Source organism: Ursus americanus, chromosome 6 (assembly GCF_024610735.1).
Source record: "Ursus americanus isolate L20-20 chromosome 6, mUrsAme1.1.p, whole genome shotgun sequence".
NCBI classification, from domain to species: Eukaryota; Metazoa; Chordata; class Mammalia; order Carnivora; family Ursidae; genus Ursus; species Ursus americanus.
Window position 1 is genome coordinate 25,860,422 of NC_142132.1, and position 18,109 is coordinate 25,878,530.

The window sequence follows — 18,109 nt, forward strand, 5'->3', positions numbered from 1 at the left end:
CATAGCAACCTTATACTATCCAGGGGAAGTAGTGGCAGGACTGATCTGGAAAATCTCAACGTCCACGAAATACTGGCCAATCCAAACCCAACTACAGACAAGTACTCAAAAAGACTACATACTTCAGCATGCACTGCGAATCCCTTCAAAGGAACTACAGATCCTGGCATGCAATACAGCCATCAATCTACGTCCCCGTCTATTCATCTATGGAGACTACAAAGCCCAGGTTACTATGCGTGGAAATGTGACGCCCTAGTCTTAAATTAGGCGGGGCTCCGAAGCTGCCTGGCGCGTTATACTCAGGTGCAAGGCATGCTGGGGGTTGTAGTTCTTTGGAGGCGAGGTCGGGCCGCTCCCTGGACGCCTTGTACCGGCGGCTAGATTGCGCATGCGTGTCTGTGGCGTTAGCAGCGGACCCGGCTGGCAGTTCCTTCCTCGGAAGGAGAGATTCTTCTGCCATGGAGTCCTACGATGTGATCGCCAACCAGCCTGTCGTGATCGACAACGTGAGTTGCGTCTTTCCTATCTCTAAATGGATTATTCTCTCTTCCCCAAAGGGATCGCTTCCCGTGTTTCGGCCTGGGCCACCGGCTCTTTGTCACTGGCCCAGCCTGTCAGGCGGGTTCAGCAGCCACCGCCTCTGTCCTCCCCTCACCCGTAGTCCGCAGGCAGGGCGGCTGGCCAGCAACCATGGGATGGAGAACTTTGGGATGGATAAAGGGAAGGGTTGTAGTCCGAGCGGGGTCCTTAGGCCATTGGCTCGAGGGGCCTTAACTGCTCTGTGAGCGCCCGGCGTCCGCCCCCTCCCCAGTTTCCAATAACTCTATTGGCTGTTCTGGATGTCCATCTTGACCGATGACCCCGCCTCTGGGCCTTGCCGGATGAGGGCAGCCCTCCGCAGTGATTGGCTTACGCCCCTGCCTTTCTTCCGGGCCGCCATAGTGTTTCCTCTCTCTAAGGGGCGGGCGGGTGCGCAAAAGCTGTGGGGATTGGCTTCGGGAGCTCAAGAGTGGAGGGGACTGACGGGCTGGGGCCCGCCCTCGGGTGGAGAAGGGCTAAGGTTCCTTCGGTCCCCGGCAGGGCTGGCGGGCTTGTTGGTGTATCTGGGTGGGGCTCGGGAATCTGGTGCCAGAAATGGCCATAAGATTTCAGTTATTTCTGTGATTATAGATTACGTTAATAAAGATCCAGAAAAAAAGAGAGTGACCAAGCAAGCAGGGAGGTACCATCCTCTTCGGAACCCCTAGCAGCTTGGGAAAAAAATTACTAAACATATTTGCCAGGCGCTCAAGCGCTTGCGGGGGAGAGGGGGGCCGTTCACGTTCACATTCGAATTGAGCCCTTACAAAAATTGGGTGGATAGTTAAGGCAGGAAGTTTGATCCTCGTTTCACAAATAAAAAAAAAAACTGAAGCACAAAGAGGTAAAGTGAGCCCAAGGTCACACGGTAGAGGTGACCTAAAACCAGTGCTTCATCCGCTATTCCTCTTGCTAGTAGCCCACGCGAATGCATCAGTAGTAACAAACGGAAAGAATCTAAATAACTGCTCTTATTTTGAGCGGAGGGCGACTGTTGTAAAACAACTGCATTTCTGTCTTCCACTGAAAGGGCTCGTCCCGCCGAGATTGGTTGGTACCTTCTGGGCCCCTCTATTGAGGGAAAACTGTCAGTTCTGTCCGTCCTAAGCTGCCGTCCTAAGCTGCCGGATTCATTGTTGATCCAGCCCTTGGGACCTTAGGCATGTTACAAGGTGCCTTGGTTTGCATCATCTCGTTTGAGCGTCAGCACTGGTAGGTGGATAGGAATTACTGTCCCCTGTTTATGCAGGAAAGTGAATCTTAGGTTAAATAACAGTAAGCAAGCCACCTGTCTTAGACGTTGAGGAGCCAAGACTCAAATTGAGGTTGGGTTCCAAGTTTCTCATTTTTTCCAAGGAAAGGTGCTTTTTTGTTGTTAGCTTTCCTTCTCTCCAGAGGTATAGTTTTTGCCTTGAAAAGCAGGAGGATGAGTTCAATAGACGCCTTATTTTGGGAGGGTTTTTTGTTTTGTTTTGTTTTGTTTTGTTGTTGTTTATCTCCCTCACTGAACTGTTAAATGATTGGGCGGAAAGATGACATTCTTTAATTTTTTTTATTATCCTCCCCTTCCCACCTTCCTCCACACACATAGCAATTGCGGCCTGGGACCACTATATGTTCAGTAATTGTTTTTTCATTGGAGAGATGGGTAGGTGGATGAGTGACCAAATATCACTGTAACAAAGGTGTCCCTAAATAAGGAAAGGTTTGAAGTGGGGCGAGACCCCTAGTTAGTTACTGCAGAGGGTTGAGTAGGTCTCCTTGTTCTTGATTCGATTTTCAGAGAACATGTTTCTATCTTCAGCCAGTTTGTATGTACTTCATCTGCATTTTTCTTAATTTTAAAAAAATAGAAAAAAAATAGAAATTAGCAAGTGCCTGTTTTCATCAGCATTGCAGAAGGAGCAGTCTGTCCATCCCATTAGATCCTTTGATTCTGGAATTTGGGGGCAGGAGTTCCATCTCCAGCCATTTTCTTTAATGTCACTTAAGCTAATGCTTTTAGTTTCTCCTTTCTCTTTCTCCATTGTGTAGTTGAAATGCATCAAAGCAGAGGTGCATTTTCAGTTTTAAGATTTAAAGAATTGATTTGTTTATTTTCTCTGGGAAAACTTTTTTTTTTTAAAGATTTTATTTATTTGAGAGAGAGAGCGTGAGGGAGAGAGAGAGCGTGAGGGGGAGAGAGAGAGAGAGAGAGAGCAGGAGCAGGTGGAGGGGCAGAGGGAGAAGCAGACTCCCAGCTGAGCAGGGAGCCCAATGTGGGGCTTGATCCCAGGACTCTGAGATCATGACCTGAGCTGAAGGCAGGTGCTTAACGGACTGAGCCACCCGGGTGCCCCTGGGAAAACATTTATTATGCCAATAATTCAGTCAAAAGGTGAAGTAGGAGAGATTCTCCCATTTGGATTTACTGAGCATCTGCTACATATTTAGATCTAGGGCCTCAGGTAGTTCTTTCTGTTTGACATTTAGAGATTTTGTTTTGTTTCAACATGAAAGATGGATAGGAAAAATCATTTGAAATATTTGAGCCAACTTTATAAGAATAATGTGTATCTAGCAGATTTAACTGCTCCGTAGCTTAACACATTGCTACAACTTTATTTCTGGGCAAAGGAGAGTGTAATTAAAAGGAGAGGGGCGCCCAGGTGGCTCGTCGTTAAGCGACTGAGCCACCCAGGAACCCCCAGCACTCAACTCTTGATTTTGGCTCAGGGCGTGATCTCTGAGTCATGAGATCAAGCCCCCGCTCGGACTTCTTGCTGGGTGCAGGGGTGGGGGGGGAGTCCGCTTGAGGTTCTCTGCCTGTCTGCCCCTCCCCTCCTCATATGCACGTGCGCACGCTCTCTCTCTCTCTCTCAAATAAATATTTTTTAAAAAGAAAGGAAGGAAGGAGAACAAAGAAAGCACGGAAAAGAGGGAAGACCCTCATTATCAGTTCACAGCCTTTCCCAGTCTTAAAATAATTGTTGACTACTCCTTTCTTCCTATTCTGACACCAAACCAATTCGTGAGAATTTAATGAGGAGAATGGAAGGGGAGGTGCACATGCACACACTTTAATGACGATTAAGTGATAGGTATTTTTAAAAACTGAACACAAGTCATTCTTCCTAAAGGTATGTCATAGATAGTAATACAAGAGGAGGGCAGCTCCCAGGCCACATTTTGAGGACTGTAACACTCTGATTAGAATACTGTGTTTATTCTGAAGCTCAAATCTTTGCTGAGATCTCAAAGGTTAAGTTCTGTCCTAAAATGGATCAATGTTCTGGTCAATCTTAAAACTGTCTTCATGACTATTTGGGCCTAAATGCAGGAATAGTATCAGATCTTCTCAAGTTCATCAATAAACTAAGTAAGTTTCACTGATGAGGGGGATCTTATACTGCTTTAGCCCACCTTTTTTTAAAAAACGAGATATTAAACATACAGGAAATTTCAGAGAAGTATATAACAAGCACCCACATAGCACGTGTCTACCACCCACGTTTACTAAATGTTGACATTTGCAATGTTTGCTTCAGGATTTTTTTTTTTTTTGAGATTTTATTTATTTATTTGACAGAGGGAGAGCACAAGCAGGGGAAGGGGCAGGAAGAAGGCTAGGGAGAAGCAGGCTCCCAGCTGAGCAGATAGCCCGATGCAGGGCTCGATCCCAGGACCCTGGGATCATGACCTGAGCTGAAGGCAGACGCTTTACTGACAGAGCACCCAGGCACCCCTGCTTCAGGATTTTTTTTTAGGAAATAAACATTACAGATATAATTGAAGCCTCTTTGTATACGCCTCCACAATCCTGTCCTTCCTGTCCCAGAAGTAACCTCAGGAGCAAACTATCATCATAAATTTATGTGCTGCTTTCCATCCATGATTTTGCAGACATAGATACTTTATAGTGTGTGTGTGTGTGTGTGTGTGTTTAGTATTTGTGTTTTGAATTTTTACTTAAGTGCTATCATCTTATTTGCCAGCTCTTCTTCTTCTTCTTTTTTTTAAGATATATTTATTTGAGAGAGAGTGAGCACGCACAGGTGGAGGGGCAGAAGGAGAGGAAGAAAGAAACCCAAGCAGACTAACTGCGCCGAACCCGGAGCCCAACACGGGGCTTGGTGACCTGAGCCAAAACCAGGAGTCAAGACGCTTAACTGACTGTCCCACCCAGGCACCCCAACTTCTTTTTATTATAGAAAATGTCCAACATAAACAAAAGGAGAGGGATAGTGTAACGAACATCCACATGTTCATCACCTAGCGGTAACAGTTATCAGCTCCTAGCTAATCTTTTTAAACTGCATTCCCACCTACTTCCCTCTCCCATACTGTGGGCTTTTTTTATTTTAACTTTTTAAAAATTTATTTATTTTTTTAAAGATTTATTTGAGAGAGAGAGCACACGAGCAAGGGGAAGGGCAAACGGAGAGAGAGAATCTCAAGCAGACTCCACCCTGAGCACAGAGCCCAACACGGGGCTCAATCTCACGACCCTGAGATCCTGACCTGAGCCGAAATCAAGAGTCGGATACTTAACCGACTGGCCCACCCAGGCACCCCTTTATTTTTTTAAGTAAGCTCTATGCCCAATGTGGAGCTTGAACTCACAACCCTGAGATCCAGTCTCATGCTCTACCACTGACTGAGCCAGCCAGTTACCCTCTCCCACATTCTTTTAAAAATTTAATCAGGGGCACCTGGGTGGCTCAGTCGGTAAGCATCTGCCTTCGGCTCAGGTCATGAACCCGGGGTCCTGGGATTGAGCCCCGTGTCTGGCTCCCTGCTCGGAGTGTCTTCTTCTCCCTCTCCCTCTGCCCCTCCCCCCAGCTAGTGCTTGCTCTCTGGCACACTTGCTCGCTCTCTCTCAAATAAACAAATAAAATCTTTAGAAAAACCATAATCGATATACTATTACTAACCTAAAAAAATTAATAATTCCTTAATATCATCAAATATTCAGTGTTCAAATTTCACAATGATCTCAATTTTATTATTTTTTTACAATTTGTCATCAGCTCTTGAGATATGCTGATTCACTTAAGTTTTGGGTTTTTTTAAGATTTTATTTATTAATTTTGAGAGAGAAAGCGTGCGCGAGTCTTACCAGGGAGGGGGCAGAGGCAGCAGAGGGAGATAGAGAATCTCAAGCAGACTCCATGCTGAGCTCAGAGCCCGAAATGGGGCTCACTCTCATGACCCTCAGATCAGGACCTGGTCGAAATCAGAAAATTGATAAATTGTATATGCAGTCTAATTTTTAACAGTTGGAAGTTAATGTAAAAGTAGTTTGTAGTCTGCAGGGACGGAAAATAGATTCGTGGTTGCCTAGGACTGCTTGGGGGGAGAGGGCAGGTAGGATGGAGAGTGACTGCTAATGGGTAGAATTTCTGGGACAATGAGGAAGTTCTAACATTTCATCGTGGTGATGATTATACAACTCTGTGACTATAGTAAGAACCATTGAGTTATACACCTTAAGTGGGTAAATTATATGGTGGTGAATTTCATTTCAATAGAGTTTTTTAAAAAGTATTTTGTGGGCCAAACAAAATATGTCTTGGTGCCAAAATGGGCCACCAGTGTCCTGGAATCTGAGGCTCCACATCTCAGCATCCTTTTCCCACTTGTAAAATGGGAGACAGCTAGCCTCCTTCCCAGCATGTCAAGAATAAGCAGGGCTGCTTAGGTGAAGGTTGCCCAAGCCACAGGCCCATAGTCCGCAGGTCCTGGGAGAGCCTTGCTGAGGGATATGCTATCTGCCTGCTTCAGAAAGAGAATGGTCATCGGTGGCTGGCAGCAGACTCCAGTCTTCAAATCTTCAATATTTATTATGAAACGACTTTTTCAAGCCTCTCTGCAAGGCACTTATTTATTTGGCTTCACCAGAGTGAATACAGAGTGGAAGCTCATTTGCCAGGTACCTAGTTCCTAGTTACAAATACTGTTAAAGGAATGGACAGGGCCCTTTCATAATCTGTGGTGTGGTTTCAGCAGACTCGGCTGCCCCCGCCATCCCTGCTCGCTCTTCAGCTGATTGCTGGCCTCCCGGGCCAGCTCGTGGCACCACAGAGACAAGCTGGGTCTGGCCCCACCGTGTGCATCATCCCTGATGCCGCCTTCCCCTTTGTTGCACCACCTCTGCCTGAGGCTGCTGGCGTTTCCGCCTCTTGTTCACGTTTCATACTTTAGGCTTCATCTCCCAATCATTTGAGCTTGGTTTTATTGTAGGCAGCCAGCGTCTATTCGAGTACCCTCACATGCCAGATACTGCTGATACATAAAGTCTCTGAGCTTGAGGAACTTGGGCTGAAAATGGACAAAAATGGAAACCATAAATTCAAATAGATAGCAGAAGGAAATGCAGACTGCCTAGTGGTACAGGTAATGGTGATTTGGGGAAATAACAGGAAGAGGATAATTAATTCCAGCAGGGGATTATCCTTCAGGAGGAAGGCAGTGATATTAGTGCTGGGTCTATAGGGCACCTGGGTGGCTCAGTCAGTTAAGCGTCTGCCTTCGGCTCGGGTCATGATCCCAGAGTCCTGGGATAGAGTCCCGCGTCAGGCTCCCTGCTCGGCGGGGAGTCCGCTTCTCCCTCTGCCCTTCCCCCCTGCTCGTGGTCTCTCTGTTTCTCTCTCTCTCTCAAATAAATAAATAATCTTAAAAAAAAAAAAAAAAAGAACTGGGTCTTTATTGGGTCTTTACTCTCTTGCTGAGAAGCCAGAGAGGAAGAAATGAACCTAACATCTTAATTTGCCTTGTTACTCAGACTCTAGTCAGATTTTGCTAGTAAACTCAAAATTAAATATCCAGGAAAATCGTCTCTTCAAAATATCTAGAATCTGAAATGCAGGTCTCATCTTTACTTTTCTTGTTTTCAACCTCTGCCAGGAGGTCCAATTAGTGTGTTGGCATCACCACACCCAGATAAAGGCAGTGAGCAATTACTGGAAGCTTGAGCCGACAAGTTCCCGGAGTTCTCCTGTACAGTGCTGTTCTCACTCCCCGTGCCTCTGTCCCAGAGCCCTGGGGCTGCAGCAGTAGTCCTCCCTCCTTCCCAGGCTCTCAGCTCAGTTTACAGCTGCACCTTTTCCAGGCTCCTTGCTGTTCTGCCCAGGCCGATGAGTTTGCACATTGTCTCCTGTTTTCTCTCTTTTCTGTTGGCAGAGTTTCCTGCTGTCTTAGAGAACTGGCATTCCCTATCCTTTAGCTACTTCCTCCTCTGTCTTGCCAGAGCCAGGCACCATGATGGCCTATCTAACACCCCCCCAACACACACACACACACATTTCTCCTGTCGAAGAGCAGGAATAAGAGAGAGAGAGAAAACCAGGGGTGTTGCAGGAAAGCCTTTGGTGCAAAGATAACCTTGGTTATTTAGCATCTCCTGATGTGTTTACTGCTTGCTGTGTGGGTTCTGGAAATATCACCCTCTGCCCCAAGAGAAGTGGTCGATAGGCAGCAGGAAAAGGCTTGCCCCTATTATATGTGCAGCAAACGGTGCTGGGGTGGAAGGGTGAGCGTATCGAGTGTGGCGGTAGAAGAGTTAAGAAGGAAGAGAACAGGGGCGCCTGGGTGGCGCAGTCGTTAAGCGTCCGCCTTCGGCTCAGGGCGTGATCCCGGCATTCTGGGATCGAGCCCCACGTCAGGCTCCTCCGCTAGGAGCCTGCTTCTTCCTCTCCCACTCCCACTGCTTGTGTTCCCTCTCTCGCTGGCTGTCTCTGTCTCTGTCAAATAAATAAATAAAATCTTCAAAAAAAAAAAAAAAAAGAAGAAGGAAGAGAACAGGCTCTATCTGCAAGCAGTATCAAGCCTTGACATCTGTCCTGCACAGAGTTGGCATCTGTGTCTAGAGACAACATTTACTTCGGTTGGGCCTTAGGTGGTACCCGAGATGTTGACAGAGAAGTCAGGTTCTCTTCTGGCACCCCACCGGACTTACCAAGGATCGGAGCAACAGGATTGTAATGTTGGGTCTCTTCTCAGGTGATGCTTTAGAACTTCTCTGCTTTTTACCATCAGGAGACCAGTGAGTAAAAGAAAGCATAGTAAAAAAATAAAACAACTACAACACCCCAAAACGAGCAGAGAGGTCTGCCCCTGCAGTAAGAACCAGACGACGTATGTTCCATCAGTCAGCTTCAAGCATGGCAGTGTTCACGGCGGTGTCGGTCGTGGAGACCCTGGAGGGCGGGGAGAGTTCAGGCCTGAGCTGGGAAAGGAGGTTAACAGTGTCCCATGTGGTTTAACAGAAAGAATCATGTTCCTCCCACCCTGGTTACGTTCCTGAACCTGGCTGCTTTGGTGCTTCTAGGTACTTTTCTCCCCTCAGGTTTTTTCTTTTTCTTCCCTTTATTAGTAGTATTTTTGATTCCAGAAGTAAAGCATGGTCAATGTAGAAAAGTCAAAGAATGCTAAAATATCAAGTAATACTTGGAGTGTACAGTGAAAGTTCTCCTCACCATCCCCAGTCCCACTCCCTCCTGGCGGCAGGCACTCCCTCTACAAATGGTCATTCAGATGGACATATTATACACAGATATAAGGACTCTTTTAAATAAAAGTGAAACCATGTTATACATACTGTATGATGTATCTCGTTTTTGTCATACTTCTGACTTCTCTTTCTCTCTCCTCTCTCCTCAGGGATCCGGTGTGATTAAAGCTGGTTTTGCTGGTGATCAGATTCCCAAATACTGCTTTCCAAACTAGTAAGTAATTCTGTAGCTTAGTCAGAAGCTTGGGAGGCTTCTCAGCTTTGTCATGGGGTCAGCCCTCCACCTTTTACAGAGAAGGATCTCTGATTTGGGTCAGAAATATCAAATATACAAATAATTTAAAATAATACATGTTGGGGCGCCTGGGTGGCACAGCGGTTAAGCGTCTGCCTTCGGCTCAGGGCGTGATCGAGCCCCACATCAGGCTCCTCCGCTATGAGCCTGCTTCTTCCTCTCCCACTCCCCCTGCTTGTGTTCCCTCTCTCGCTGGCTGTCTCTCTCTCTGTCAAATAAATAAATAAAATCTTTAAAAAAATAAAAATAAAAATAATACATGTTCATTGTAGAATTTGCGGGCAATGCAGAAAAGTAGAAGAAAATCAAAATCAACGGTAACCTCACTCCTCGGAGATAATCACAGTAGAACTGAGTCTATTTCTTCCCATCTAAGCATGCACGTACATCCTTCTGTATTCTGTTGTGAAATGAAAAGTGATGGTTCTCTTTTGTAGTGTGGGCAGACCCAAACATGTCCGCGTCATGGCTGGAGCCCTTGAAGGTGACATCTTCATTGGCCCCAAGGCCGAGGTAATTCCCAGTGCTACTGCAGAAGCCTCAAGCCAGCAGAGGGCCTGCATTATTCCCCACATGGACAGCATCCCAGCAATGGGACAGCCACGAGTAAAAGGAGCAGTTTCCTCTTAAAATATCCCCTTTGGTTCCCTCATCCTAGGTCTAGTTGGTTCACTTCTCTCAGGAGCAGCCTCTAGTTTTAGAAAGGAAATATCTGGAACCCCACTTTGGGAAACAGAGACCAGTCTAGAAAACAGGGCTTTTGCTTTCCTTCTGTATTTTGTCACTACCTTGCCAATGATCAAATGGGCTAACTTCGTTATTTTTTTGGCAAAAGGGATTCAGGGGGAGATCCTGGCTGGGATACCCTGGGGATGAGTTAATTAGCGCTATTTGGAAGAGCCCTGGGGCAGCTTCCAGAAGCAGACCAATGGAATCATTGTTGCCAACCTAGGCTGCAAGCACTGAGGCCCAGAGGTGGGAGCCAGGAGACTGTCCTGGGGTCAGACCACGAGGAGGGTGCCTCCTGTTACTTGCCATAAGGGCACTGAGGGCCCATGGTAATGCAGAAGCCCTCTGTTCTGCCGGCCGATCGGGCAGCGAGAACAGTTTGCAGTGTATAGTTTAGAGACGTGGCAACTGGGGGGTCCTACCTTTAGCCCTGGGTGAGGACTGTGCAGGGGGCACTCCCGGTGCTGGAGAAGCGGGGCCTGCTGGGCTGCCTGGCTGAGACGCTGGCTGCTGCTGTAAGCCCTGCTCTCTGCCCCCAGGAACACCGAGGGCTGCTCTCCATCCGCTACCCAATGGAGCATGGCATCGTCAAGGATTGGAACGACATGGAGCGCATCTGGCAGTATGTCTATTCCAAGGACCAGCTGCAGACTTTCTCAGAGGAGGTGAGGGTCCCGTGAGCAGGGCATGCGGAGCTGTCAGAGCCACGGCCCCAGAGATGATCACTGCTGGGAGTGTTGGAGTCTTACTGGGGCACCAGGCCACGTGCTCTTCAGACAGGCCTACCCTTAATCTGCACGCCAGTCCTATGACAAACAGGGAGTATTATCTCCATTTTACAAACAAAGGAACAGAAAGAAGTTCAGTGAAGCCAAGTAGTCTTTCCAGGATCACCTAGGGAATAAAGTGGGAGAGCTGGGACTCAAACCCATGTTTTTCAGACTTCAGAGCTTATACTCTAACTTCTAAGGAAGTAGCTAGCAATGCAGAAAAACAAAGGAAGCTGAATATTAGACATATCAGAATTTCCGGGGGAGGGGAGAGTTGTTCGTTTTTCAAAAATACCTTCAAAATATTTAAATTTAATTTTGAAAAAAAGATTATTTTATTTATTTATTTGTTTGTTTGTTTTTGGACAGCAATGCAAAGTTTATTGAGTGATAGCAAAGTGATAGTACAAAGCTCCCAAGGGGGGAGGGGACCCGAAGGGGTTGCCCTGAAAAAAAATTTAAATGATTACTTTTATCATAAGAATTCCAAATTTAGAGTTTAGCCAAATCTGGACAAATTAGAGATACACAGTAAATACAGGGGCATATGTAAGAATCTTGGAGGAGAAGGAAGGGAGGAAGGGGGCAGAGGCAAAGACAGAATGAGTCTTTTAAAGGAGGTATGAATTTGGAAGATTGACAAACTGGCTTGTGCAAGGGTAGATGGCAGGCCCAGCTTGCCTTTTTTTTGGAGGGAGGCTCACAAAGGTCCCCTCAGCTCTCTAGCCTAGCACACAGGGGCTTCTGCCTAGTGCTGATGAGGGGTGGAGACCTTACCTTATCCTGATTACCCTCTGGGCACCTTTCACCAGCATCCTGTGCTCCTGACGGAGGCGCCTTTAAACCCGCGGAAAAACCGCGAACGAGCAGCTGAAGTTTTCTTTGAGACCTTCAATGTACCAGCCCTTTTCATCTCCATGCAAGCCGTGCTCAGCCTGTGAGTAGCTGCCTGGCCCCTTGAGGGTGGAATGGAGGTGCTTCTCCTGTGGGTAGGAAAGGGAGTATTGAGACCATGTCCCATTCTCGCTTCTCTCGTTCTTTATCTTGGTGGGTAGGCACCCAAGGCTCTCCAGTCTGCCTGCTGGGAAGTCCACACACTGCTACAGTTCTTCCTAAAGGCCTCTGTACCATGTTCAGATGTTTATCCAGTGCCTGCTTGTGCAGACATTATGCCAGGCTGGTGATATAGTTGTGGGATATCATGTTCACCATATGATCCCTGTTCTCACACCCCTATCATCCCTGTCATGCCCCCCGTCTGCCTCATCCCAGGGTTAGGTCTAGGGCCAAGATTGTACACTGGTGACCTGCAGGTTGAATGTGTTTGACCCCATTAAAAAATTGTAAGCCAGCATTTTAATTAGGAGATTTCGGGGTGGCTGGCAGGCACAGTCAGTAGAACATATGACCCTTGATCTCAGGATCGTGAGCTCAAGCCCCACATGAGACATGACACCTACTTTTAAAAAACAGTGGGGGAGATTTCTATCAAAATCCAAACTTCTGGCTTTTCTGAAAAAACTGGGATGATCTGGCAATGCTGGGCATGCATTCCTATAGGACAAAAATCAGCTGGAGCTGAAGTAGCTGCTGCCATTTCTGGTGGAGTTTGCAAGCCTGACTCTGCTACAGCCCGCTGTACTCCCTGTTGTCCTCCCAACACGAGGCAGTATCAGTTGCTGTTTATCAAACATCGTGGGTTTTTCCCCGTCATATCACAGAAATATGTCTATACCCTTGTCTTTACCAAAAGAGAGAGAGAAGAGAAAAAACAAAACAAAACCAAACCTGAGGATCTAGGAGGCCATGTGGGGAAAAAGCAAGTTTTTTGCGGAAGTGAAAATGTTCTTATTTTCCTTTACTCATTTACCTTTCCTGCCTGGCCCCTGTAGGCACTTGAGTTTTTTCCTCTTGTCTAGAAAGTAAAAACTGCCCCATTGGTTGGGTTCCCGAAGCAGTCCAAGGCAGGCCATCCCCTAAGATTGGAAGGCCTGCTCTTGAGTAGGGGAGGGGCTCAGAGAGGCTCAGCTCTTTTCCAGGTTTTTCAGGCTTGCTTATGCTCGGGCTTCCTCAGTACTGTGTCCAGTCTAAAGTTCCTAGAGAAAGTCAGGCCTCAGCTTTAGTTTAGCTGACTTTGAACTCTAAAAAAAAAAGTGAGTTTCTTCCCCGAGCGAGGAGGCAGGGGTTAGTGACGATCTGCCCCCTGTGCTTCAGTTATGCCACAGGCAGGACCACAGGCGTGGTGCTGGATTCTGGGGATGGTGTCACGCATGCCGTGCCCATTTATGAGGGCTTTGCCATGCCCCATTCAATCATGCGCATTGACATCGCTGGCCGAGACGTCTCTCGCTTTCTTCGCCTCTACCTGCGGAAGGAGGGCTATGATTTCCACTCATCGTCCGAGTTTGAGATTGTCAAGGCCATAAAAGAAGTGAGTGCTGCCCATGCGCCCAGGGATGGGATAGGGAATGGGAACGGGGCAGCCAGGACCTCTGTGACCTGGAGTGAAGAGAGGTGAAGCTCCAGTCCTGGGGGTCTCTGGTCAGGCTCTGTACTGCCCAGCCAGGCCTCCTGGCTGCCATGTGATCCCAGCTGGGCCCCCTCACACTGATAGTCACTGTCCCCAAGTGGTTCCATCTTGTAGGGGAAAGGGAGCTGCTGCTATTTCTTAAGCTGGCTGATAGGTATACCGCTGGCCATTATGTTTTCATAACATGTACAAATTACATATGTTCTTTTACATCCTTGAAGAAGTCAGAATACAGTTTCTTTTAAGTAAACTAGATCCTCCTGCCACCCATGGCTCTAGGGAAACCTCTGAGTTGTGTAGATGGGACCCAGAACCATGAGTAGTAGAAGGAAAAAGAAACTGAAATCTGGACTAAAATTAGGTTGGGGTCTCAGACCCAGCTCCAGAGAGCCAATTTCCATGCCTGCCCACAAGAAAGATGGATCAGGTAGGAACTCGAATCCTAAGTGCCACCCAGTGAAGGCCGACAGAGGCCACCCTGCCGTGCTCCAGGGCAGGAGCTCTGTGGCCCTTTAGGACAGTCACTGTGGATGGGCAGAGGTCTGCAGCAGCACATCACTGCCCTGGGACTTTGACCAGGTAGGCCTAGGTTTCCCACCTGCCTGACTCCTGCTCGGTTCTGCAGAGAGCCTGCTACCTGTCCATAAACCCACAGAAGGATGAGACTCTAGAAACGGAGAAGGCGCAGTACTACCTGCCCGACGGCAGCACCATTGAGGTAGGTCTGGATCTCCCTTCAGTCCCCCTAGGCCCCCAGAAGCTCTGGGCCCTAACAGAACTCCCCGGAGGAGGCTGGAGTCACATGCACTGCCCTTTTACACCCCTGCCTGGAGCCCTGGAGCTCTTGAACAGCATTGTCTCCTGCAGAGCGAGGCGTCAGGGACTGCTTTCCCTGTGGGGAGGAGAGGAGGCACCAGAGGCATTTTCCTAGGTCAGGATGGGGTTTGGAAGAGGGTGGTTAGTGCTGTTCATAATCAGTTGGACATAGTATAGGGTGAGGTGCCTCTTCCTGGATCTCTGTTAACAGGAAGAAATTTCCATGAATGAATAAACCCATGTATAATGTGTAAGTTCTCTCGGCTGGAAAGTGCCAGAGCTAGGATTAAATGTAAGAGCTTCCTCTCTTTGGCTTCCTGAGAGTTCTCTTTGTCCCTTTTTATTTCCTGTTTGTTCCCAAGAGGCTTGTCTTGGTGTTTTGAAGCCCTTGACATACCAGGTCTTCCCTGAGCCCAGCCTTTCTAGCCACCTGGTCACTAACAGATGGGCAGAGGGGCCTCTTCCGTTCTCACTCCCAAAGGGACCTCAGCCCTGGGCCCAGCCTCTGAGTTTGCCCTCTACCCTGCAGATTGGTCCTTCCCGATTCCGGGCACCTGAGCTGCTATTCAGGCCAGACCTGATCGGAGAGGAGAGTGAGGGCATCCACGAGGTGCTGGTGTTTGCCATCCAGAAGTCGGACATGGACCTGCGGCGCACGCTTTTCTCAAACATTGTCCTCTCGGGAGGCTCCACCCTGTTCAAAGGTTGGTCTTTGTTCTCAGGTCCCATTGCCAAGGAAGTTTCCAGATCTGGCTGGGCCCAGACACCCAGAGAATTGACTTGAGATTCTCCTTTCCTGCCCATTCAGGTTTCGGCGACAGGCTACTGAGTGAAGTGAAGAAACTAGCTCCGAAAGATGTGAAGATCAGGGTAGGAGCGTGGTGGGGGCGGGGCTGGTTCTGCGTGGAACCGGGCCTCCCCTGCGAGGCCGGACAGCCCCCAGCTTCCACACTGACCTTGAGGTCTGCCAGGGGGGAGAACCCATTTTCCTTCTCCCTCCCAACAAAAGGGGGGCAGTTCTGATACCCTGACGGGGCAGGCTGCCAGGCTGAGGGCACATGAGGTCTTTCAGAGAAACCATAACGTTGACAGATTGACTCCTGGTGCCCCCTTGTGACACAGTCCACCATCTTAGTGCCTGCTGAGGGCCGCTAAACGAAGGAGTGTGATTCCTGCCACGGAGTCTACTTCCGATCAGCCCCCAGCAGACCTGTATCTTGTCCCCTGATAGTCCCAGCTTCCCTGACAGCTGTAGATACCTAGGGCTGCCGGAAATTTGCTCCTCCCGATGAGTGTCAGGCTGGCCACAATACCCCCCAGAGAGGCCATGGGGTTCAGCAGGGACGTTGTGTGAAATGCACCCACGGCCTTGGGCATTGGAATTGGCCGTAAAGGTGAGCGTTAGACAGGAAAGAGACAAGGAGGATGAAAGGCTCAGAGTCCTCTTTCTACCCACCTTTTCAGATATCCGCACCTCAGGAGAGGCTGTATTCCACATGGATTGGGTGAGTAGTTCTCCTGGGAATAAGAACGGAACAGGAAGTGAGGGCATCGTTACCCCCCACCACCCCATCCCTTTAAAGCAAAGCCTTGTCTGCTTTGGCCCCATGGGGACGGGCCAGCTCCACGAATACCTACTTTCTCCCTCTCACAACGTTCCTTGGGATTCCCTCCACTCCAGGGGCTCCATCCTCGCCTCCCTGGACACCTTTAAGAAGATGTGGGTCTCCAAGAAGGAATATGAGGAAGACGGTGCCCGATCTATCCACAGGAAAACCTTCTAATGTTGGGACATCGTCTTCACCTCTCTGAAGTTAACTCCACTTTAAAACTCGCTTTCTTGAGTTGGAGTGTTTGCGAGGAACTGCCTGTGTGTGTGAGTGTGTGTGTGGGTACGAATGTGTGTGCATATGCGAGAGCCGTGTGGCCCAGGGATCCCAGGGCCCAGAAAGGACGATGAACTACCCATGATGACAACGGCCTGGCCTGGGGTTGACCACTAACTGGCCCGACAGGGGAGAGTGCTGGCAGAGGGCTCCACTCCTTCATCAGCTGGGCCGTTGTCTGGCTGTGTGGGACTATGTTTACTACCATAGGGAGACAGAGAGGGTAAATCCTGGGAGACCTTGCTGCTGCCCATCCTAGGCTGGGCTAGCCCCACCCCGCCCCACCCCCAGGGTGCCCTGAGGCCCAAGGCAGCCACTGCCTCCCTTGCTTGTCCTTCTGCTCTCAATGCCAGTTGATCATGGACTGAGGACTGGGGCCGAGGTTGAGTTCTGTCTGGTTTTGTGGCAGTTTGGCTTTGGGAGGCTGGGAAAGCACTCCAGGAGCTATTACTGAGACTCTGGGGTCAGGAGAAGGCAGGGGGCCCTCAACCTCACCTGGGGACCAGGACCACACTGGGCAGTTGAAGAGGCAGGAGTAGTGCTATACTTCTGATTGGTGGCAGAGTGAACGCTCCAACCCCCAGCTCCTGTCCAGGGGGTCTCGGGAGAGTTTCAGGAGCCTGTTGGCCCCAGGCCCTGTTACTTGCTTTCCATCCATCCTTGGGCAATGCCATCTTCAAACAGTTTTATTTATTGATGTGTTTGTCCAGTATGGGACTGGAGAGGGAGCCCATTGCCTCCTGCCCACCAGTCACCCTGTTCACACTAATGTTTACAGCACCTCAGTTTAGCATAGCGTCCAAGGCCCCGCCACTCCCTGCTAATGGTGAACTGACAGTATCCACAGGCCTCAGGCCTATTGAGGATCAGAGGCTATATTCAAAGTCACTATCACCTGCCTCTTTCTTTCTTCTTCTTCCATTTGCTCACTGCCCTGGAATCAACAGGCGGGTTTCCAGTTGGATTTTTTGAAACAGGAGGAAGAATCACTCTTGGGCAGAGTCCTCTAGCAAAGGAGGGGTATTGGGGATCCAGCCCCCTTAGGACTAGGAAAGAGCCACCATTAACCAGGTTGCCTTTTCCCACTCTAGCTGCCCCAGGGGGGTTAGGTTATAGAGGTGACAAGGCCCCCCACTGAGCTGATTTGTGCCATTCTTAACTTTGGACTTGTCTGGTAAAGAGGGGAGGGGACCAGACCAGAGTGCCAGGAGCTGACAGGCTCATCTCCCATGATCCAGTGGGGCCAGGTGCCTACCCTGGACTGGGCTGGCCTAGCAGTGTCCAAAGGCTCTTTAGCCCAGATGGTGCAAAGCTGGGGCTAGCAGATCTTCACCGGCACCCTCACTTGTGACACCAAGACCTGCCCCAATCCCAGATTCCAGGCAGCATTCTCCCCCATGCCGTCCAACGACCAAAGGCCCTGCCAGGTACGGGCCACAGCAGCAGGTGTGTGTGAAAGCGATGTGGCGACCCACAAACTGCAGTGTGCTTAACCAGCTCACCTCCCTTCTCCTAGCCCAAGTCTGTCCCTTGCACAAACCACGTTGCCTGGTGGGGCCCAGTGTACTTAAATAAAGTCGTTCCAATAGACGCATCAGCTGGGCCTCTTTCTCTGGGTGCTGGGGGCAAAGAGAGGAGCTGCAGGCCCTGAATCTGAGGTGGTGATTGGGCCTCATCTGTCCTCTAGAGGGCACTCTTGTACCAGCCAGACAGCCCAGGTCCCAGCCTGTCAAGTGGATAGAGAAGACTGTGTTCATGCCAAAGTCCCACTTCAGGAACTTAGGGTCCCAGCCCTGCACGTACACTAAGACCCACGACTGAAACTACCTCAAATGAGGGGAGCACCTCTTGACATCCCTGAAGTCAAAACTTCCACATGGATAGGAAGCTCAGGAGCTTAAAATATAGTTCCTGGGGCCCACACTCAGTTATTCTGACTTACCAGTTATCCATTTTAAACCTGTATACTTGGTGGGAGGCATTTCCAGGCACTTTGCAAGTGTTAACCTA

At 49.0% G+C, this 18,109-nt stretch overlaps 1 protein-coding gene across 1 annotated transcript; it reads left to right on the forward strand.

Annotated features, from left to right (window-relative positions):
• The first annotated feature begins 349 nt into the window (after nucleotides 1–349).
• Nucleotides 350–17,693, forward strand: ACTR1A (actin related protein 1A). Its single transcript, XM_045802992.2, has 11 exons — nucleotides 350–509; nucleotides 9,223–9,287; nucleotides 9,806–9,881; nucleotides 10,637–10,762; nucleotides 11,680–11,804; nucleotides 13,082–13,298; nucleotides 14,023–14,115; nucleotides 14,743–14,917; nucleotides 15,022–15,083; nucleotides 15,678–15,718; nucleotides 15,895–17,693. The coding sequence occupies exons 1-11, from the start codon at nucleotides 462–464 to the stop codon at nucleotides 15,995–15,997; spliced, it is 1,131 nt and encodes a 376-aa protein (XP_045658948.1). The 5' UTR covers nucleotides 350–461; the 3' UTR covers nucleotides 15,998–17,693.
• The last annotated feature ends 416 nt before the right edge of the window (nucleotides 17,694–18,109 follow it).